The 22,165-nt window shown below is 47.7% G+C and overlaps 1 protein-coding gene across 2 annotated transcripts; it reads left to right on the top strand.

The window, feature by feature from the left end:
* The first annotated feature begins 1,263 nt into the window (after positions 1-1,263).
* On the top strand, positions 1,264-20,818 carry LCK (LCK proto-oncogene, Src family tyrosine kinase). Of its 2 annotated transcripts, XM_077150476.1 has the most exons (13): positions 1,264-1,417; positions 12,762-12,871; positions 13,179-13,263; positions 13,458-13,548; positions 13,814-13,912; positions 14,063-14,166; positions 14,338-14,487; positions 14,759-14,911; positions 15,068-15,247; positions 17,199-17,275; positions 17,367-17,520; positions 17,605-17,736; positions 20,210-20,818. In XM_077150476.1, the coding sequence occupies exons 2-13, from the start codon at positions 12,767-12,769 to the stop codon at positions 20,410-20,412; spliced, it is 1,533 nt and encodes a 510-aa protein (XP_077006591.1). In that variant the 5' UTR covers positions 1,264-1,417; positions 12,762-12,766; the 3' UTR covers positions 20,413-20,818. The 2 variants fall into 2 exon arrangements, with proteins under 2 accessions (XP_077006591.1, XP_077006592.1); XM_077150477.1 differs by lacking the exon at positions 12,762-12,871.
* The last annotated feature ends 1,347 nt before the right edge of the window (positions 20,819-22,165 follow it).

Here is a 22,165-nt window from a genome sequence, read left to right as displayed (position 1 = left end):
AATGGCCCAGAGAAGGACGGTGAGATGCTCAGGATGGCACAGCAAGGTGAGCAGGACCTTGTGCCCTGCCGCAGACCTGGAGCCCTGGCTCTGAGCAATGTGCGCTCTGTAAGTTTTTTACTTTACATCTCTCTGCCTTTGTTTCTGTGTTACTCTCTTTGTCTGGCTTTTCAACTCAGGCTTCCTCTTCCCCCCACCCATTTCCTGCCCCCCTCCCACCTTCACAGCTGAGGTGCACACAGAATCAGCTTCCATTTCACAAACCCCAACAATACTCTGTGGGTTCCCCTCCCCCAGCTTGCTCAGGGCTCAGGCCATGATGGTGATGCATTCACACTTTCCTTGGGTGGGGTCAAGGCCCAACTCTTGGGCCTGCCAGAGTTCACCTGGAGTTCTTCAGATTCCTGGTTCCTGGCCCTCTGCCCATGACAAATGCCACCGTCAGACTGGCCCCAGGCAAAAGGGAGGTCCTTGGTTTGCCTGCTGCTCATGACAAGGATCCTGCCTATAGCAGGAAGTTCCACCAGTCTGCTGCCTGCACCTGGGTGCCTGGGCAGCAGAGTTTGTTCTGCCTTCCACCTGTTGCAGATGCTGGCAGACTCTGCATCTCTCCCAGGGGCTGTGGCCTTGCCTCTCCCTGAATTAGAAGTGTCGCCTCACTTTCCAACCATAATTAGTACGTATCGCCCTGCCCATAATTCGTAGGGTCTGTTACTCTGCCCTTCTGAAGATGCAGTGTTGACCTGCCAGCTTCCTGAAACCGGGTTGTCCAGGATTTTGTCTATAAGAGGGGTTTTAGCCTAGCCTCTGACTTTAATAAAGCACTTGTCCTGTCCCCTGAGACAACATGACTATTGCTCTACCTACCGATTGTAGCAACCCAGTGAGCTGCTGTCTGACTGTGCATGGGTGTTGTTTAAATCTCCAACTATTGAACAGAGGTGCTGTCCTTTCTGCTGACTTTGAAGCCGTCAGACAGCAACAGTGGTGCTACCTGCCTTTCCCTGTAAGCTGAGCCTGTGTCTGCTTGCTCCTTGCTTGTCCCTGCTCGTTGGGCTCAAGGGCTGTCCAGGAGCACCCTGCGGGCCAGGACATGAGGTTCCATCCAACATTCATCTTCTAAGTGCTCACCCTCGGGTAAGTCGGGCCTGCCCCTGGAGATGTATGGGACCCCCAGGGGCTGAGGGGCGGGGGGCTATGGCAGCAGGAAGCTTGGGGTGTTGAAGGCTTGTGGTTGGGCTGCTGGGGCCGGGTTGGCTGCGGAGTCCTCAGGAGGAGGCAGGAAGTCAGCGTGGGACGTGGGCGCGAAGAGGTAGGCAGAGGCTACGACGGCGAGGGGAGCTGAGACCAAGACTGGGCAGCCGGGCCGGGCCAGGAGGACCATGTGAATGGGCCGGAAGGCTCCCGGGCTGGGCAGGTAAGGGGAACTGGGAACAGGGTAAGGGGAACTGGGAACAGGGGTCTAGGGGCTGTGGCGTGGTTGGGGATGACAGCAATGAGCCTGCAGCTGAGCATGGGGTCAGGCGTCCCAGGGTAGGCAACAGCCCTTCAGGCTGGGGGACAGAGAAAGCTTGCTGGTGGTCAGGTGGAAGGCATGGAGGGCGACTGGTTCACCTCTTTCCTGCATAGTGGGTGGCTCTTGCCTCTGCCACACTATCCACCATCAGTCCTTGCCTCACTGTTTCTTAGAGAGCTGATACATGGAATGTCAGATATTTAAAAGGCCTTCAGTAATCATCAACTACAGTTCCTTATTTGACTTAGGAGGCTCCTGAGACTCTGATCAGGCAAGATGCTCATTCCCCACGGTGCCTCAGCAAGGCAGTGGCCGGGCCACGATGGGAACGCAGTGCTCTGGCTTCACTGGGGGAGCATAATGGCCTAGATCGAGACCCCCACACCACCCTCCCTGGAGTAGAGTGATGGACAGGTTTGAGTCCAGGGGACCCAGGAATCTTCTGTGTCCTGTGGCAGATCTAGTGACCATAATCTCCTGAGAGGAACCACCCAGGGCATCCGCATGGAGGCATGAGCAGCAATTTTATCTTCAGTGACCAGCATTACTTGAGAGAGGGAGGGGTCGCCCTATAGGAATGGATGGCTACATAAGGGGATATTTATGATCTGGATTAGACTCTCCAGGGTGAAAGTATCTGCTCTGACTCTGGGAAGTTGGAGGGGGAGAGGATGATGGGAGAAAAGGAGAGGAAGGGTTATTTTTATCCTGGACAGGGTGCAGTTGGCTGTGGGCAAGGAACTCTGAACTTCTCTCTGGAGAGTTGCCACTCCTGCCTCAGCCAAGAGTTGCAGAATGTCCTCTTCACTCCTCTTGTTCCCTCCTGCTTCAGCCCTCAAGCGGCCGCTGTATGCAGGCCAGCTAGGCCCTCCGAGTCCTCCTTCCAGCCTAGGGAAGTGGAGGCCCAGGAAGGCATAGTCAGCTACCCGCCCACCCGCTCACATTCTACTTCTGAGCCTTCAGTTTAGTGGGGGAGTCCCCTACCTCAACCAAACATCCCAGGTTCCCCTGCCATGTCCTCCGCCACTGGAGTTTTTCTTAACACACAATTTCCGCCTAGTCAGCACGTCCCAGCCTTTCCTCTGTCCCCAGGTCCGAGGCCTGTGGGGGCTGGAAATGTGTTGGCTCATTGGTGCTGCAGGGGGACTCCTCCACCCCCTGGCTGACTGACATGAGCAGTCCCTTCCTTTCCTGTGCTAATAGATGAATCAGACAGTGGCCCTCATCTCTCCCTCATCTTTGGGGCTCAGGGACAGAGGCTTTTCCCAAAGGGAGGAAGGGCTCCGTAGATAGGGACAGAGAAAGGACCGAGGGTTCAGAGGCGAGAAGGCTTCTCTCAGGGGGATCTAGAGGGCTTCCTGGAAGAATTAGGGCAGTTTTAAGAAGAGCAAAAACCCATTTTGGAGAGAGCTTGGGACGTGAAGCCAGAATCACCATCCCTGGGCTCTCGCTGTTCCTTGAGTACCATGAGGGTAGAGACCAAAGGTAAGAGAGCCAAAGGTGTCGCGTAGTGCAAGGGGCACGCGTGTTAGATTCAGGCCGACCTAGGTACAATTCCGGTTTTGCCATTTCCTTGGACGAGTGGCTTCACCCCCTGTATTTCAGTTTCCTTACCCGAGGCAATGATAAAGCCCTCCCTTACTGAGTGCTTGTGGGGAATCAAAGAGAAAATAATGACCGTGACATGCCCTGGTTAATACCTGCCACGTAGAAGGTGCTTAACGAAAGTTCGGTGCTCCCTCCCCATGCATACGCTGCAGCAGAGGGAAGGCTGCCCTCGCCCAGAATTGTACCCACTCAGCACCTTGTCAGGCCAGTGAGCCACCCATTCCCTCAACCCTTGTGGTGTAGCTTTGCATATGAACTTGTTGTTTCCTGTGTATAGTGGGTGTGAGAACTCAGGCTGGCTGGATTCTGGGCTACCTCTGAGGTCAGGAGTCTACCTCAGAGGGGGGTCCCACAACATGGCCTCCCTGTCCGAAACAGGCTGGATATCATCATGAGGACATGTGTGCATGTATACTCAGAGGCAGAAGCAGAGGCTACACACACAACACACCCGCACTGGTAAAAATCAATCCCCACACCCACAAGCCGATGGCTTCAAGGTCAGGTTCAACTCAGCAAACGCAATTCTCAGGGGAGATGGGTGGGGGTGGACACAGGCAGGACCAAGATACCATCCGGGGCCGGCGCCTCTAACAACAAACTGCACGGTTAAAGTACACGGCGCTGCATTTCCCAAGCTTTTTCCGTAGAACATTAGTTCCATGAGGCACCTGGAAAGGAAAGGGCTCTGGGGCCAGGTACACATGGCTTCAGTTACAAACTCTGTCCCTCTGTTTCACAACCAATGTCAGAGCGTTAGAGCGTTGAAAGTATCCCCCAAGAAAAGAAATCTGATTAATTTAGTCTAGTGCGGTTTCCCAAATTTCCTTGGCCGCAGAACCTTTTTACGTAGTGACCTTTTCCACGGGCTGCACCTCTTGAGATGGGTATGGCGGAGAGAAGACGGGCTGCGCAGTCGGTCTTCCTCAAATGATGGCATCTCTTGGTAGAGTTTTTCCATTAGTAGCGGTTTTGTTGTTTTTCTGTTCGTTTTTCATTTACAGAATTAGCACATGGGTGTTTTTAAAAATTCAAAAAGTACAGAGACATATAAAAAATAGAAGAAATGTGTCCCCTCTGGTCCACTTCTGGAATGTGCTCGCTTTCAGCAATTTGGTGTGCATTCTTCTAGACTTTTCCACATATGGCTGCTTAAGAGCACAGCGGTTAAGAGCCTGCACAGTGGAGGAAGGCAGAGCAGACCGAGGTTCAGCTCACAGGTCCACCACTTGTTTGTTGTGAGGCCTCAGACTCCTTACCCTCTTTGGGTCTTAAATTTCCTTTTTTTTTTTCAATTATTATTTTTTCTTTATTAGAAAAGTTGTGAGTTAGCAGAACGAGCATACATACAATACAAGATTCCCACATACAGCCTATTATTAACCCCGTGCACTGGTGTGAAAAATTTGTTACAGTAGATGAAAGTACATTTTTATAATTGTGCTATTAACTAAAGTCCCCGGTTGAACTTAGGATTTGATGTTTGAGTAGTGTAGTTTCATGGATTCTTTAAAAAAAATTCTATTCTATTACCATATGTACAATCTAACATTCCCCCTTTTAATCACATTCAAACATATATTACTGTGCTGTTAATTGCTTTCACAATGTTGTGCTACCATCACCATTATCCATTACCAAAACATTTCCATCTTCCAAACAGTAACCCTGTACATTTTTTGGGGGGGGGGGTGCTCAGTTTTTATATCTGTAGAATGGGAATAATGGTAGCACTTACCTCATAAGATTATTGTGAGAATTACACGAAATCATGCAAATAGAGGTTTAGCACAGGAGCTGGTGTAAAGGAATTCCCCATATATACGTATTTAAATGCAAATAGGCCTATTTTCTACATTTGGTTCTGCAACTTGCTTGCCATGTTATCTGTGGACTCTTTTTCCACGACAACATATGGAGCTCTACTTCATCGTTTTAATGGATTTAGCTACCTCTTAGCTTGCGAATGGGTAATGGTGGTGAATTTGAGATGCTGCTACCAGGCAAGTGGAACTGTTTTGCATTGACAGTGTTGCTGGGAGTCACAGACAGCACCCATCAGCGAGCTGACGACAGGCTATATGGTTTCCTAAGAAAAGGGAGTGACCTGCGAGAGCAGTGCCCGCCTCTATCACAGACCGTGGGGCCGAATGGACAGGAACCCCTTTTGTCTGCTCACCTCTGTGTCCTCAGCACTAGTGCAAAGGCTGGCACGTTAAGTTTTTGCTGATAGACCCACCAGCTAAAAAAACTGGGTCTCCTTCAACCCAGGGACAAGGGCCCAATCCTAATGTTCTCCCTCGCAGTGCAGCATTTCCTAAAATGTGACCTGTCCACCATTGATGTGTATGAGCTGATTTCAGGGGATAATGGATGGATGTCTAAAAATGTTATTTTGTGTATTACATTATGTGTTTATTTTAATGTGTACCGATTTGTACTATCTATCTATGGCTGGTGATACTGGTTTACATTTATGGTAATTTAAAAGTGTTCCTTTTAAAGTAAATATATTACAACTGAAAAAGTAGTCCGTGGACGTGGCAAAAATCATATAAAATGAAGGAAAATGAAAATGATGAATTAGTTTAGTCTGGAAAATGTGTGAGACTGGTGCAATAAATGTCCCACCCCAGTCACAAACAACAATGATTCTTATTTATTGAGTCCTTACTACATACCAAGCACCATGTTAATCTCATATAATGTTTACTACAACTCTAGATGCAGCTCCTATCTTTATTCCCATTTTGTAGATGAAGGAACTGAGGGAGGCTCAGAGAGGTTTAGTAACCTGTCCAAAGACCTCCTGCCAGTGAGTGTGATTGGAGACCTTGGGATTAAAATCGGGTCACTATGACATGTGTGTGGTGAGCTGGACCTCGATGACTTGCAGATTTCCAAAAACCTTATAGAGCAGCACAGATTGCCAAGCCGTAAACAAGGCTCTGTCCTGATAGAACCACTATAACGTAAAAATGCACATAGATCGACCCAAGGAAGGAAAGTCACTGAAAGGAATTGCATGGTACATACAAGATACTAGTTAGGGAACCTCTACCCAAACTACCACCTTAGAAACATGGTGCTATAGCCCTTATTTATTGCATAAATATGGAAGAATCAGTTTTATATCCAAGTCACTCCCAGTTCATATTAAACCTGGCTTGCTTCGCACCTAAAAGAAGGTTTATCTTTTTGTTTCTGCAGCCAGAAGCCACCAAGTTCATTCAAAAGTGATATTCTATGAAAAAAGGAGGGCACATGGGACACATCTTTGCTTTACCCACTGGAAATTATTTACCCAGCCCACCAACCCTGATTCTTGAGTACTGTAATGAGGGTTCTGTGTGGGCATTCACAACTAAGGCTCTTCATTGAACATATGCAACTTTGCCCACAAGCAAATCTTGGCCAGAAACAATGGCCAAGAAAATCTTTAAAATTATTCCTGATACACTTTGCCACAAGGTGTTCCAGAGGACAAAATGGCCTGTAGTGGAATAGCTGGTATGTTCTTGACCTAAACTTTAGCCTGAGAAACCCAGGCAAGAAGAAGGCACACATTTTTAAAAATTTATTTATTTATTATAAATAAACAAAGCCAGGTTTAATTAAGAACAAACAAACAAAAACATTAACATTGCATTCCGTTCTACATATATAATCAGTAATTTACAATATCATCACATAGTTGCATATTCATCATTTCTTAGAACATTTGCATCAATTCAGAAAAAGAAATAAAAAGACAACAGAAAAAGAAATAAACGATAACAGAAAAACAAGATTATACATACCATACCCCTTACCCCTCGCTTTCATTTATCACTAGCATTTCAAACTAAATTTATTTAACATTTGTTCCTGCTAGTAAGAAGGCACACATTAAAAAAAAATTCTTTTATTAATTAAAAAAAATTACAGAAAGAAACACAAACATTCCCAATATGTGATCATTCCATTCTACATATGGAATAATCAGTAATTCACAATATTATCACATAGCTGTGGATTCATCATCCTGATCATTTCTTAGAACATTTGCATCAATTCAGAAAAAGAAACAAAAAGACAACAGAAAAATAAAATGAAAACAGAAAAAAAAAAACCATACACACCATACCCCTTACACCTCCCTTTCATTGATCACTAGTATTTCAAACTAAATTTATTTCAACATTTGTTCCCCCTATTAAGAAGGCACACATTTTGAACAGAATAAATGAATAGGTCTATAGTTTGAGGAAAGGAAAGTGGTATCCTTTTAAAAAAAAAAGGTGGGGGAGGATGCACCTTGAGCCCAGCCAGACAAGATAACATCTGTGGAGTTGATAAAAGTGAATAAGTTGGCAAGAACCAGAGTTATAGTGATATGATTCCTAAACAACTCTGGGATGAGAAGATCTAGTTCATGAGCTTTTCTCAACCTGGGATTTTTCAAAAAAATATTTTTATTGATACATCTTAACATACAAACATAAATCATACATGGTTTACAATCAGTGGCTCACAATATCACCACATAGTTGTGCATTCATCACCATGATAATTTTTCGAACATTTGCATCACTCCAGAAAAAGAAATCAAAACAAAAAACTCATACATACCATACCCTTTACCCCTCCCTCTCTTTGACCACTAGTATTGTCATCTAACCAATTTATTTTAACCTTTGTTCCCCCTATTATTTGCTCATTTTCCGTCCATATTTTTTACTGATTTTTTTTTTGTATGCTGTATGGCAGGGTCACATTTCATTATTTTTCCAAGTGAGTATCCCGTGATTGCAGTACTATTTGTTGAATTTTTGTTTTGCTTGTTTGTTTTTGGGGAAGTGCATGGGCCGGAAATTGAACTCAGGTCTCCTGCGTGACAGGTGAGAATTCTACCACTGAACTACCATTGCACCCCCCAACATCTATATTTTTTACTCATCTGTCCATACCGTAGATAAAAGGAGCATCAGACACAAGTTTTCACAATCACACGGTCACATTGTAAAAGCCATATCATTATACCATCGTCTTCAAGAATCAAGGCTGCTGGAACACAGCTCAAGAGTTTCAGGTACTTCCCTCTAGCCACTCCAATATACCATAAACTAAAAAGAGATATCTATATAATGCATAAGAATAACCTCCAGGACAACCTCTCGACTCTGTATGAAATCTCTCAGCCACTGACACTTTATTTTTCCTCATTTCTCTCTTCCCCCTTTTGGTCAAATAGGCTTTTTCAATCCCTTGATTCTGGGTTCCAGCTTATCCCGGGAGTTCTGACCCACATTGCCAGGAGATTTACACCCCTGGGAGTCATGTCTCACATGGGAGGTGAGGGCAGTGAGATCACCTGCACGTTGGCTTAGAGGGAGTCAGCCTGAGCTTTTTGATCAATTACACACAACATGCGCAAGGCCACTGTGTATGTTTGGTGGGTTGGGCACAGTGCAAGAAGGGGAGATGGGGCATCTGAAATCCAGCCTTCACTTCACCTCTGTGAGCCCAGGGAGGGGTGGCCTTTTACAAAATTTCAAAATGCTGTGTGGGTCTGGAATAGCCTTGAGTTTGACCAAAAACATTAGGGGTCCCGGTCAGAGGCAGTCCAGAATTTACACAATTCCCACATTTGCCCTTTGGTTCCTGATGTAGGAGGAGAGAATATCTTGGTTTGTTAACCCAGAGGTTTTCATTTGTTTGTTTGTTTACTTTTTCCAGATGATGAGAAATATATATTAAGCTTTAACTTTGATTCTCTTTTTACTGGCCTGGTTTTATTAATCTGATTAATCATTCTGGCTACCCAGCAATCTTAGTCAAAGTAAGACCAAGAGAATCTGCCCACATTTTATATATACAGATAGATGTATGCATATCTGACCTCATTTACATAGACAGGCACAAGCCACACATACTCTCATTCTTTTATATACTCACCTGCACACAGGGCCTGGCACAAACCCTCAGGTATGCACACATAAACATGAAGCTCTCTGAATCACATGTCTCCATATACACATACTTACCTACATTGAGTCAGGTGACTGTACCCAGAAACATGCATTCTAGACAGAGGGAGAAACTATATGGTAGAGAAAGAACTTTATCAACATTATGATCAAGTTTTGAATGGAGAGTGAAGCCTACCCTGTTACACCTGCCCCCAGCTGTCTCCACGATCTCTCAAGATCTCCCCATGACCTCTCAGGATACCCCACCTTCCCACCTTCTTCATGACCTCTCAGGATTCCCCATCTCCCTGTGACTTCCTAAGGAGTGAAGAGAAGAGGAGGGTACTTTGATAAAGGACGTAAGGGCCTGATTTCAGTTTGGCCTGTACCAAGAGCCCTCAATGTGCTGTTGTGGAAGTCATTTAACTTCTCTGACCCCCAGCTTTCTCCATCTGTAAAATGAGGCTGGTGAATTACATCACTGTTTCTTAAAATATTCCTTCCCAATGACTCTGTTGTCTTCCCCAGCCCTTCCCCACCCCATTGTTCTCACGATTTTAAAAACTTTGTCTTCTAACTTACCCCCTTTAGGTACGAATTTGTTTTTCCCTACTTCATAATTTAATCAGAGCATTAGCTTAAGAATGCAGTGAAGAAACAATACAATTTGTCAAACTGAAAGAAACAAGTAACAGCAAATTTTCCTTTAGATTTTTGAAATATTGCAATCACTTGAAGGCCTCGAACACTATTCTTAGGACCTCCTGAGCGCATGTAAGCTCTAGGTTGGGAACCATCGACCAAAATATTCTCTGGCATTGCCGGATTCTGGAGTCTCATGATTGATGCCAGGCCCTGCACTCCAAAGGTCATATCCTTGCAGAGGGCAAGCTCAGCTTCCAGCAGCTGGAGGGCTCCTGGAGCACAAAACAAGCCATAGAAAAAACAATAGGGAAAAACAAAACAAACAAAAAACCAGTAGGGGCCAGATACACAGCAGAGTTAAGAGTACCTCTTGGCTTAATTTAATACAACCTGACTTTTTCTCACTTTTGCCTCCAGTCTTAAAGGTCCTTTCTGGTGGACCCAGATTCAGTCCAGACTCTAAGATCAGCCTACAGTTTCTCATGGATCCAAGCCCAGGGCCAGGTGGCTCCTTTTTCCTCCCCATTTTGACCCCAGCCAAACTATGCACCAGATTCTAGTCCCTTGATTTCCAGCCTGGATTCCTTCTGCCCCTTCTACTGGCTTCTTCTCACTGCTGAACCCCAGTTATCTCTTCTTCTCAAGCCCAAACCTTCCCTATTTTTCTCTTGCCGTTTTCCAGAGCATCCCAGAATGTCAAGCCTAAATGTATCTTACTCATCTAAGTGCACATCCCATCTGCTGGTGGTGTCCTCTCTACAGCATGATCAACCCTGTGGTTTTAACAAGCCTGTTTGAATAGACAGCTCAATTCATTTTAGCCTGGTTCCAGGTTGCTGTCAATCCTTTCCTATAGGCTTTTGCAGCTAATCCGTTCCTGGCCATAATAAAATTAGTGGTCAAAAAGTCATTTGCAGCCTCCAATGGGTGGGCTCTGGTTGAGCAGGACTTCTTGAATGTTCCCCCTAAAAGACACTAACATTGGAGGGAAGAGTAAATGTGTACCCATTTCCTTACTCTCTTGATTTAGCTTAAAATTCCGTGTTTGCTTTGCATTTCCCTCCATAATAGACCTACATTTGTTTAACTGTACAGATAAAGTCGGGTAACACTGGTGCTCTGGAAAGATGCACGCCTGTGAATTCTGGCACCCATGGGAAGCTATGAGTATCTCAATTTGAGAAACATGAGCCTAAAGTAAAGAGGACTATTTACCAAGCAATGTACCCCCTCCCAAATCTGGTGTCGGTAGAGTAGAATGAGCACTGGTAGTGGAAAGGAAGGTCTTTCCAAACTCCAAATTAAGCTTATGAACATTGAATGATGATCCCTATTTGACAGAAGAGGAAAAGTGAGGCGTAGGTAGAATGATTTCAGCAAGATCACACAGCAAGTGTCAGAATGTTGATTGGAACTTGGGCCTCTCTGACTTTAGGGCTTTGCTTCAATTCTTTCTAACCAGAAACCTCCATTGCTCCCCATCCTCACCTGGTCCCAGCATGGCCCGGAAGCTGTAGCTTTTAATCTGCTCCAGATAAGTGGCGTGACTTTAGGCAAGTCTCTCTGGACCTCAGTTTCTTCATCTAAAATCAGAGGTTGGACTTGATTGTTTCTAAGACCTCTGTGTGGGAGAATCTGTGCATTAATTTTCCCACACATTATTAATAATGTGTATATATATATTTTAATATATATACATTATTGTTTTTATTTTTACTAATAATGTATATATTAATATATACATTATTGATTTTATTATTTTATTATTGATGTATTATATACATTAATGTATATATTAATATATGCATTAATTAATGTATATTAATTATACATTAATGTATGATTAATAACACATAAATAAATGCCATTTATTAATGGCAATCAGTTCTGGTTGCTGGGGGCATTGAGGCAAACAAAGAAGACACCCTTCTCTTGATGAGCCCTCAGACTGGAGAGGCTGGGGAACTGACACGTAAATCAGTAATTACGCCACTCAGAGCCAAAGTTGATGATGTGGTCTAAGTAGACTGTCTTTGGAGCCAGGGGAGCAAAAAGTTCGGAGAAGGCTTCGCAGAGGAGGTGATACTTGAGCTGAGCCTTGAAGGTTGAGCTCAAGTTTTGCAGATGGACAAAAAAGAGCATTCCAAAGCAGGGGAAACTACATGCGCAAAGGTATGAAGTAAAAAAAATAGTGTCGGGAAGTTTTGAAAAAACAAGAGTAGCTCAGGACACAGCTTCTGAGTGTTCAGAGTTGCTAATATGTATTGGGTGCATCAGAATGAATTGAGGAAGTGGATTTTGTTTTAATAGTCAAAGATCTTGAATACCATGGTAAATTAGGCTTTCTCTGAGAACTAATACTTTCTAAACAGTTCTGAAGAGGAGTCCAAGGGAAAGAGGTACCTCGGGACTCCCCACTTTGCTTCAAGCAGAACAGCTCCATTTTTACTTGCTTTATTTATGGGGTTCCTGGTTTCATATCACAAAAAGTTTCCACTGCTAAAACAAACAAATAAGTTATGGCCAACAGGGCCACTGAGGGGCTTTCTGTTGGGGAAAGACAAGTCCCCATTTGAAGGAACCCTCTGAAGGAAGTATTATGGAAGGGGAGAGGTAGTCCAAGGCTGGAGAAGGGCGCTGTAATTAGGAGGGGGGGCACACACACCTGTCTGGTAGGGGAGAATCTGATCGAAACATAGGTGTCTCCCAAGGCTTGAAGAAGTGCATATGTGATTTCCGGGAGGGAGTCCTCCAACACTGGGGACTGGCAGAAGGAGGGGGCAGAGGCAGGAAGTGGGCAACAAGACTAACAAAGGTGCCTGTGGCGGTTTGCCCACCCCAGGTGGGAAAGTGGGGCCCAGGGCCCAGGGAGCTAGGAGTCCCCTGTTTCACCTTTTTTTGCGGCTGGTGAATGGGGGTGGAGTGGACAGCTTACAACTACAGGTATTTTTAGACATTCTCAGGGAAAGGCCCTAGGATGTCTGATGTTAGAGTTGGCAGATCATGGAGGTGTCCCTTCAGTCCCCTCTCTGTTCCCCCAGGGACCATGGGCTGTAGCTGCAGCTCGAACCCTGAAGATGACTGGATGGAAAATATCGATGTGTGTGAAAACTGCCATTATCCTATAGTCCCACTGGATGGCAAGGCCACGGTAAGAGGCCAGACATGGGGCTTGGTGAGGGAGTTAGGTGAAGCACAGAGTCCAGGGGCACCCAGGAGAAAGAAATGGACTACTACTACAGGTCCTTGAAATAAGGAGTTGGCCCTCTTCCATGATAAACAAAAGAGAGGCCCAGAGAGGGGAAGGACTCTCCCAAGGCCACACAGCAAGTTGTTGGAAAGTCGCTGTTAAGACCCAGCCAGGCTAGAGAAGTGAAGGAGAGCAAGGTAGGGGGAGGGAAGATAGGCTCGGACCCAGCCTCCTGCTCTCTGACGTCAACCTCATTCCCACCCTACAGCTACCCATGTGGAATGGTTCCGAGGTGCGGGACCCACTGGTTGACTACTACAAGGACTCGATTCCACCAGCCTCCCCACTGCAAGGTGACACCAACCAGCAGGGTCCAGAAGCCGAGGCCTGGGGATCCTTGACTGTTTGCCTCCATCTCCTCCCCTTCCTTTGACCCTGTCCTGCCCCTCTGTCCCCAATCTTGAACCCTGCCCTGTAACTCCTGAATTCCATGCCCCCTGCCTACCCCAGATGGGTCTGCCCTAACTCCGGCCATCTGTCTTTGCAGACAACCTGGTTATAGCCCTGCACAGCTATGAGCCCTCTCACGATGGAGATCTGGGCTTTGAGAAGGGCGAACAGCTCCGCATCCTGGAGCAGTGAGTGCCCCCTATGCCTCACCCACTCGGGTTCTTGCGAGGGAGCTGGGGCTCCTGAGCTAAGGCCTCCCCACCCCTGGAGTTACGGGGTACTGCTGCTTCTGCCTGGCTTGGAGCATGGAGCACTTGGAACAAAATGGGAGGCTCGGATGGCTAAGCTGAGGGGTGGGATAGCCTGGCGGCCTGACCTCTGAGGGAGGGTCCCCATGCAAGTTGAGGGCTGAGCCGGCCCTACAGCTCATCACACTGAGGTCTCCTGGCACAGGACCGGAGAGTGGTGGAAGGCGCAGTCTCTAACCACAGGCCAGGAAGGCTTCATCCCCTTCAACTTCGTGGCCAAGGCCAATAGTCTGGAACCCGAACCGTGAGTGGGGACGCGTCGAGGCGGGTGGGAGCAGATCTAGGGACCCCGGGGCAGGGGAGAGGGGCTGAGGGTGGCAGTGAATGCCTGCGGGGGACGGAGGAAGAACAGAGCAACAGACCAGACGGCGGCCATCGCTTCTGTCCTACGCAGCTGGTTCTTCAAGAACCTGAGCCGCAAAGACGCAGAGCGGCAGCTCCTGGCGCCGGGGAACACGCACGGCTCTTTCCTGATCCGGGAGAGCGAGAGCACCGCGGGTGAGCGCCTGGGGCGCGGCCGCGGGAGCCGGGAGGAGAGGCGCGGAGGTGGACTGGGGTGGGGCGCGGACCCCGGGAGGAGGGGCGCAGGAGCCCGGGCGAGGGGCGCGGGGGCGGGCGCGCTCACCCGCCTTCTTTCGTGTTCTTTCGTCCATCCATTCATCCATTCAGGATCGTTTTCGCTGTCGGTCCGGGACTTCGACCAGAACCAGGGAGAGGTGGTTAAACATTACAAGATCCGTAACCTGGACAACGGAGGCTTCTACATCTCCCCCCGCATCACTTTTCCCGGACTGCGTGAGCTGGTCGGCCATTACACCAGTGAGCCCCCGCAGGACCCCCTCGCATATACCCCTGAAGCCTCTTCACCTGTACCCAATCAATACCCTCTGTCCATCTCTCAGTGCGCTCCTCCATCTCCCCCAGTGGCTAGGGTGGGGTCCCCGACCCCCAGCCCCGGGGAGGCTGTCACCCGACACCTTCCGGCCATTCCGTTGCTCCTAGACGGGAAATCGGCGAGGTGGAGGGCGCGGGGGAGCCCGGGGACCGCCATGTTGACAGCCCTCTCCCCTCCACCCCCGTGTCCCTGCAGATGCTTCGGACGGGCTGTGCACGCGGTTGAGCCGACCCTGCCAGACCCAGAAACCCCAAAAGCCGTGGTGGGAGGACGAGTGGGAGGTTCCCAGGGAGACGCTGAAGCTGGTGGAGCGGCTGGGGGCTGGCCAGTTCGGGGAGGTGTGGATGGGTGAGTGCGGTCCTCCGGGACTGTCGGGGAGCGGGGAGGAAGAGGCGTCCGTCTAGCTGGGACCGAGGTCGTTCGAGTCCCGCCACAGTTCCCTACTCCAGGGCCTGGCTCTGGGCGCCCGGGCTCCGGGTCACTTCCCCAGCTCCCCTCCCCCAGGGTACTACAACGGGCACACGAAGGTGGCGGTGAAGAGCCTGAAGCAGGGCAGCATGTCCCCCGACGCCTTCTTGGCCGAGGCCAACCTCATGAAGCAGCTGCAGCACCAGCGGCTGGTCCGGCTTTACGCGGTGGTCACCCAGGAGCCCATTTACATCATCACGGAATACATGGAGAACGGTGGGCGTCGCCGCCGCGCGCGGCCGCTGGGGGGCGCTTTTACCCCTCCGCCCCTGCGGGAGGGTGGGATAGCCTTTTCTTCTAGTTGAGCACACAGGGTTACTAGAGGAGCTTTCTTGGGCCACTGAAGAACGTGGCCCGGAAGAGGATGCGTCGTCCTAGCACAGTCTGGGGACCCAGCCTTAGGTGGAAGACTCGGGAAGAGCATTCACCCCGATCTTCCCTGATCTGCAGTCCCATTTGCCTTCTTCAAAGCTCTACCATGGTATCAGGATGCTTGTTCTCAGATGAATGGGCTCTGCGCTAGGTCTCTAGTCCCATTTCATTTGGTTTGGGGTGGGCCCTTCCCCCTCCCTGGGGAGGGTCTGCTGTAGAAACTGTGCTATTAGAGTGAGAACTACAGTAAGACAGAAACCGAGGCTTTTTAGTCTGGGCTTCGCTGATTTGCTGTTTGACCCAGGCCAAGTCTTGGTCCCACCTCTGTACCTCAGTTTCCCCAAGAATAACCACAGAAATCTAAACGGCTCACCCAGAAACAAAACGGAGCAATCATTAGGGAATCTAGGATCTGACTACCTGGATTAGAATCGTGGCTCCATAATTGTATGGCCTTGGGCCAATCACGTAGATGTTTCTCTGCCTCAGTTTCTTCATTTGTAAAATGGTGGATAATAATCCAACCGTAACTTCCCCATGGGGTTTTTGTGAGGATGAAAGAATTAATGCAATTAGGGAGAGCAGTTAGAACAGTGCCTACCACATATCAAGTCAATAAGTTTTTTATCTGACTTAAATTTTTTTTGAAGTACAACATCTGCCTCTCTTTCAGGAAGGGTAACAAGCTGTTAATTGGCTTTGGGTTCTAGATGTTGCAAAAGGTTTTATCCTATATGTCAATTTTGATTGGTTGGTGGTTGCTTGGGGCACTGGGTTGAAAAGGATTCTGAGGCTCATTGGAAGTGAGTGCTGCAATTGTTGGCAAAATCTGTCATGGACACACTGGAGGAATGGCAGTTTATGTACACCTATTCATTGCATTTGGGTGAGACCTTTAACGTAGGTGACAAATTCATCGTGCATAGTGGGGACACACATGGAATGCTGTCATCCTCACACAGGGTTTTAATCTCTTGAGAAAGGCCAGCAGTCAGTGACTCAGTCCTAGCAATTCTGGTTTGTGTTCTTACAGCCACCCTCTACTATCGGAGATGTGGTCCCTCGGGCCCCTTGGCACCTCTTTCCTCTCTCCATTCAATGCATTCAGCATGCACTCATTGCTGTTTACTCTGGACTGGGCGCTGGGAGCACAGATGGACAAAACCAAGGTTCCTAATGTCAGGGGAACTGAGAATTTTAGTAATGGGCACACCGGAGTTTGTGCCTTTGCAGAGGTTCCAGCATGCTGTGGGAATGCAGACGAAGATGCAATATTTGTGCCTGGTGGGAGCTACAGAGGTTTCCTAGAAGGGTATTCTAGCTGGACCATGAAAGAAAAATAGAATTTTTAGCAGGCAAAGGTGGGACAAAGAGACTTTGAGATGAGAGCCCAGCCGTCTGTGTGAAGGAACTCAAAATTGTCTAGCACGAATAGAGTGAAAGAGTCAGGGGTGGGGAGAGGAGAAGAAGCTACAAAAGTGGATCATGCAGGGCTTTGAATGCCTGGCTGAGGAGTTTTGGCTTTACCCTATTGGTGACAAGAAGCCTATAGACTTCTCCAAGCATGTTCCATTCCGTGCTTCTGGAAAAGCCCTTCATGTAGGCTGGCATCTTCAGCCTGAGCACACACTTCTCCATTACCCCTTCTTCTCTTCCTTACCTTTCTGACACCACTTCTAGACACCCTCCCAGTTGGGGAGAAGGGTCTAAGGGTCTCCCCTTAGACTTGAGTTTTGCAGAAAATCTCTCCTCTCTCTGTTCTCTCTGACTTCACAACTTATGCTTCTGCCCACAGGGAGCCTGGTGGATTTCCTCAAAACTCCCCCAGGCATCAAGCTGACCATCAACAAGCTCTTGGACATGGCAGCCCAGGTAAGGAGACTGGGGAGGGTTTGGGCATTGGCACAGGCCAGTGGGATGAAGAGGTCCACCCCAGGACTGCTGACCTACACCTGGCCTGCAGATTGCCGAGGGCATGGCATTCATTGAGGAGAAGAATTATATCCACCGCGACCTGCGAGCTGCCAACATCCTGGTGTCTGACACGCTTAGCTGCAAGATTGCAGACTTTGGCCTGGCACGCCTCATTGAGGACAATGAGTACACTGCCAGGGAGGGTAGGTGTGGTGTGTGAGGAAGATCTTGGGTCTGGCAGGGTCTGGCCAAGCAGACCCAGATGACTTCACTCTGCCTTCCCTCAGGGGCCAAGTTTCCCATCAAGTGGACAGCACCAGAAGCTATAAACTATGGGACATTCACCATCAAGTCAGATGTATGGTCTTTCGGAATCCTGCTGACAGAGATTGTCACCCATGGCCGTATCCCCTACCCAGGTCAGGGTCAAGGGCAGGAATTGAAAGGGATGATGGGGAAAGGCAGAAAATCCATGTCTTTCCACTCACTTCTTCCCAGGTCTGGAATCTGAAACCTTCCAGCTGCTTCGTCTCCATCCTCTTGGAGTGTGACTCCAGCATCCCCAAGCAGATACACTTCTCCCAGGGCTAGCTTCCATTTCTGTCGTTGGATCTCTCTCTCCTTTCAATAACCCCAGCTCTTTTCTTTAGTTCTGGCTCAAGCAGCCTTTTGTGGTATGAGTGTATCTGGACTGGGTAGCAAAAGATCTGCCGTTTATTACCAGATCTGCCACAAGGACTAATTTTCTGTTTGGCTTTAAATGGATGGCTCTTTCTTTCTCCACGTGTTAATAGTGAGCACCTACTATGTGCTGGCTACTGCTCTAAGTACTTTATGTGTATTAACTGTTTTAACTCTCATGCATCCCTCTGAAGAAACAAACAATGTTTGCAGGATTGTTCTGAAGTTTAAATGAGATTAGAGCAGTGTCTAATCCATGTATTATATAAATGAGCCACGAATGGGCTTTGGAATCCTAGTTTGTACCTTTGTAGGACTCTGGGGTCATTGAGATGCTTCAAACTCAGGGATTAGGAAAAAAGCGTACACCATAGTAAGCATTCAAAAGGATAGGTTTTATTATTATCATTGGCTTTGGGCATGTCATAGCCTCTCTGAGCCTCAGTTTCACTCCTTTGTGAAAGAGTAGGTGCTCACAAAACATTAACTTCCCTTTCCTCAAAACTTTCTGTCTCAAGAGTGTGGGAGACCTGTAAGCAACTAATTCTACCCTCTCATATCCTCCAAAACAGGAGTGGAATTTTTTGAAAGGAACTTGCTAGGAAATTCTGTAGAAAGGAAATGGTACACAAAGAGAATAGGGAGGTCACAGGGCACAGTGGCCGGATTCATAGGTGCTTCCTGCATTCCCAGAGCAACGTGGGTAAAACTTTCCTCCAGGAAGGTAAAGGTACCTTAGAATGAGGTGAGAGCCTGAAGGACTTTCCTGCCCTCCACTTGCCTGGGGCAGCACTGGGTCTAGAACCACACCCCGTATCAACTCAGGGGCCTTTTGCTGCTCCTCTAGTGTGCCCATAGAATACAGGCTATCCCATTGGGAATGTCTCTGTTAGAAGAAACAGGGCAGTGAAAGCTTGATGATAGATGGCAACTGACACGTGGCTTTAGGGTCAGGAGACAATGGGTAACAATGGAGACCTTGGTGAACTTGCATTTACTGCAGCAGGTGGTACCACTAAGGAAGGCATGGGGGCCCTGAAAACAGATTTTTTGTTTTTTCAAAAGAAGCCAAGGCTCAGAGCTTTAGAAAAATTTGCCCATTTCTAAATATTGGTGATTGATTCAAATTGTTTAAAAACACCGTATGAACCAATCCAAGGTAGGCCTATGGGCTGTAATTGGACTGGATGTGACCTAGGGACCACCAAGTTTGTAAGACTAGCCAAGGATATTTGATTTCCTGGCCTATGTCTTCCTATGTCCTGACTCTGGAATGTGAGGGACCCATAGCTAGAGGCCTCCCAGGGATAGGGCCTGGAGAGGAACAGGTCTCCATGACCAGGATCTAGTCCCAAGCTTTGCAGGAGCAAAAATCCTATTTTGTCAGGACCCTAAAAGGGGTCCTCTCAGGAGACTGAAAGAGAAACCAGAGGCCATTTGGGTAATTTAGAAACAGGAGGCTGTGTTTTTGCCATGACCATGCGGTTTTCTACAGCTGCCTCTTTGTGGGGAGTGCCAGAATAAACACAAAGGGTGGGGATTGACCTGAAGACTATTTCATTCAGGCTATAGAAAGGTCTGCTTTGCTGGGCCCCAGGGCCCATCTGGCTTCCTGGTGCAGCATCTCATGTGCCTGGTCCCAAAGCTGGAGAAGCTCCACCACTCTCCAGGCTGTGGGCTCCCAGCCTGCCCTGAGCCCTGACCACCCCAACCTTCCCTACCAAATTATAACAATTACAGCTCTCCTTTATGAGGCATCTCCTATGTAGGCACTCAGTGCTTTATATGCATTATCTCATTCAATCCTCATTAACAACCCTGTGAAGACAGGACTTACTGGTAACCACATTTTCCAGCTGATGAAACTCAGGCTAAAAGAGATCACACAGCTAACATGTATGCTACTGAGTGTCTGAGCTATACCAGTCACTCCAGGTGGTAGAATTGACATTCAGCAGGTACTGCCAGTGTGGCCTTACCATTAATGAAGGCCAAGAGCCTTTTAAGTTGGTGCTCCCAGGTGCTCCCACCATGCCAGTTAAATATTCTGAATAACACCTGAATGTCATACAGAGCCCTGGGGAAGCACCAGGTCTAAAACCACTCTCCAGTCAAGCCAAGGGCCTCTCTGCATCTCTAGTGTGCAAAATAATGTGAATAGAAGGATTCAAAGCCTGAAGACTTGACGTCATTTCTCCCATCAACTTCTAGGGATGACCAATCCTGAGGTGATTCAGAACCTGGAGCGAGGTTACCGCATGGTGCAACCTGACAACTGTCCAGAGGAGCTGTACAGACTCATGATGCTGTGCTGGAAGGAGCGCCCAGAGGAACGGCCCACCTTTGACTACCTGCGCAGTGTGCTGGAGGACTTCTTCACGGCCACCGAGGGCCAGTACCAGCCCCAGCCTTGACGGGCTTAGCTGGCCTGGCCTGGAGTCCTCCCCATATCTAGGAATTCTAGTGCCGTACTCATGAGGTCTGTGCACATATGGACACTGCACAGGAATCCCATCCACATGTGGCACAGTCACATTTTGTGCTTGTTGTGTGGGCTCTGCACATGTGTCTTGTAAATGTGTGGCTGATACCTGTTTGTCTTGGACACCTGTCCAAAATGTTCCTTTCTGTATCCTTCCACTACCTGAGAACACAAGAGAGAGGAGAGAGGCCTTGATTGACACCACCTTTCGCTCCCACTTCCATCCTTTCCCCAGGTCATCAAGAAGCTCATAAGGGCTGGACCTTATCTAAAACCTCTGAGTGCTCCTCCTTTGTGCCTGGCACATGTCAGGAGCTCAATAAATGTCTATTTGTTGATGAAGGTTGTACATCGCACTGCTCTCCTCTTCCTGTGGGTAGGGAGTTGGGGTTCAGAAGATGGAAACTAGGTTACCCCATGTTGGGGTTCAAGATGGGATGAGACGACATTCAAATTTACGCCAAGAGGAAGAATTTCCAAGAGTCCCTACACTCTGTCCTGGGGGCTCTGCCAACCCCTTCAAATGGGAGAGTGTTCCTCATTCCCAAACCAAAGGATCCAGGCTGACCCCTCACGAGAACATCCTTAGGAGTGGGTGTGTCACAGGATCCTCCCTGTTCTAGTTTGCTAGGCTGTAGAAATGCAGATACCTTGAAATGGGTTGGCTTTTACCAATGGGAATTTATTAGTTTACAAGCTCACAGTTCTGAGGCCATGGAAATGTCCAAACCTAGGCATCAAGATAATACCTTCTTCCCGAAGACCAGCTGTCAGGATTCCTGGACTCCTCGGTCTCATGGCTAGGCATATGGCAGCATCTGCTGGTCACTTTCTTCTGTTTTAGGTTTTGTTGTTTCCAGCTTCTTGCTTCCATGACTTTCTGCTTATGTGGCTTTCTCTCCCCTTGACTGAATTCAGTCTCTTATACAAGACTCCAGTAAGAGGATTAAGACTCAAATTGAATGAGGTGGGATCACATTTTACATTAAAATCCTACCCACGGTTTGTTTGTACTGACAGTGTGATGCCCCAATATATCCCAGAGTAATTTGGGCAGAGCTAAAAGAGTATGTGCAAAATCCCCTGGAGGGACTGGGGTAAAAATAAGGAAATGTTAAACTTCCCTACCTGGGGAATTCCTGATATTCTTGCAAGTACTGGAGACAACCAATTTAATAGGTTGAGCCCTTGATCTTGGGTTTGCCCATATGAAACTTATTCTTGTAAAGGAGAAGCTAAGCCTACTTATAATTATGCCTAAGAATTACCCCCAGAGAGCCTCTTTTGTTGCTCAGATGTGGCCTCTCTAAGCCAGTGTGGTAGATGAACTCACTCCCCTCCCCTCTACATGGGACATGACTCCCAGGGATGTAAGTTTCCTTGGCAACATGGGACAGGACTCCTGGGGATGAGCCGGGACCCGACATCAGGGGATTGAGAAAGCCTTCTTGACCAAAAGGAGGAAGGGAGAAACAAGACAAAATAAAGTTTCAGTGGCTGAGAGATTTCAAACAGAGTTGAGAGGTTATCCTGGATGTTATTCTTATGCAATATATAGATATCCCTTTTTAGTTTGTGGTGTATTGGAGTGGCAAGTGGGAAGTACCTGAAACTGTTGAACTGTATTCCAGTAGCCTTAATTCTTGAAGACAATTGTATAACGACGGGGCTTTTACAATATGACC

Source organism: Tamandua tetradactyla, chromosome 2, assembly GCF_023851605.1.
Source record: "Tamandua tetradactyla isolate mTamTet1 chromosome 2, mTamTet1.pri, whole genome shotgun sequence".
NCBI classification, from domain to species: domain Eukaryota; kingdom Metazoa; phylum Chordata; class Mammalia; order Pilosa; family Myrmecophagidae; genus Tamandua; species Tamandua tetradactyla.
The sequence above is the reverse complement of the archived record's forward strand: the minus strand, read 5'-3'. Positions and strand labels throughout refer to the sequence as shown.

What these genes read in the sequence shown, in the direction of transcription:
- LCK (XM_077150476.1), top strand. Translation starts at nt 12,767, where the DNA reads ATGGGCTGTAGCTGCAGCTCGAACCCTGAAGATGACTGGATGGAAAAT. An exon ending in CAGCTCCGCATCCTGGAGCA is followed by an intron (nt 13,549 to 13,813) that starts GTGAGTGCCCCC and finishes CTCCTGGCACAG; the next exon opens with GACCGGAGAGTGGTGGAAGG. An exon ending in TGAGTACACTGCCAGGGAGG is followed by an intron (nt 17,521 to 17,604) that starts GTAGGTGTGGTG and finishes GCCTTCCCTCAG; the next exon opens with GGGCCAAGTTTCCCATCAAG.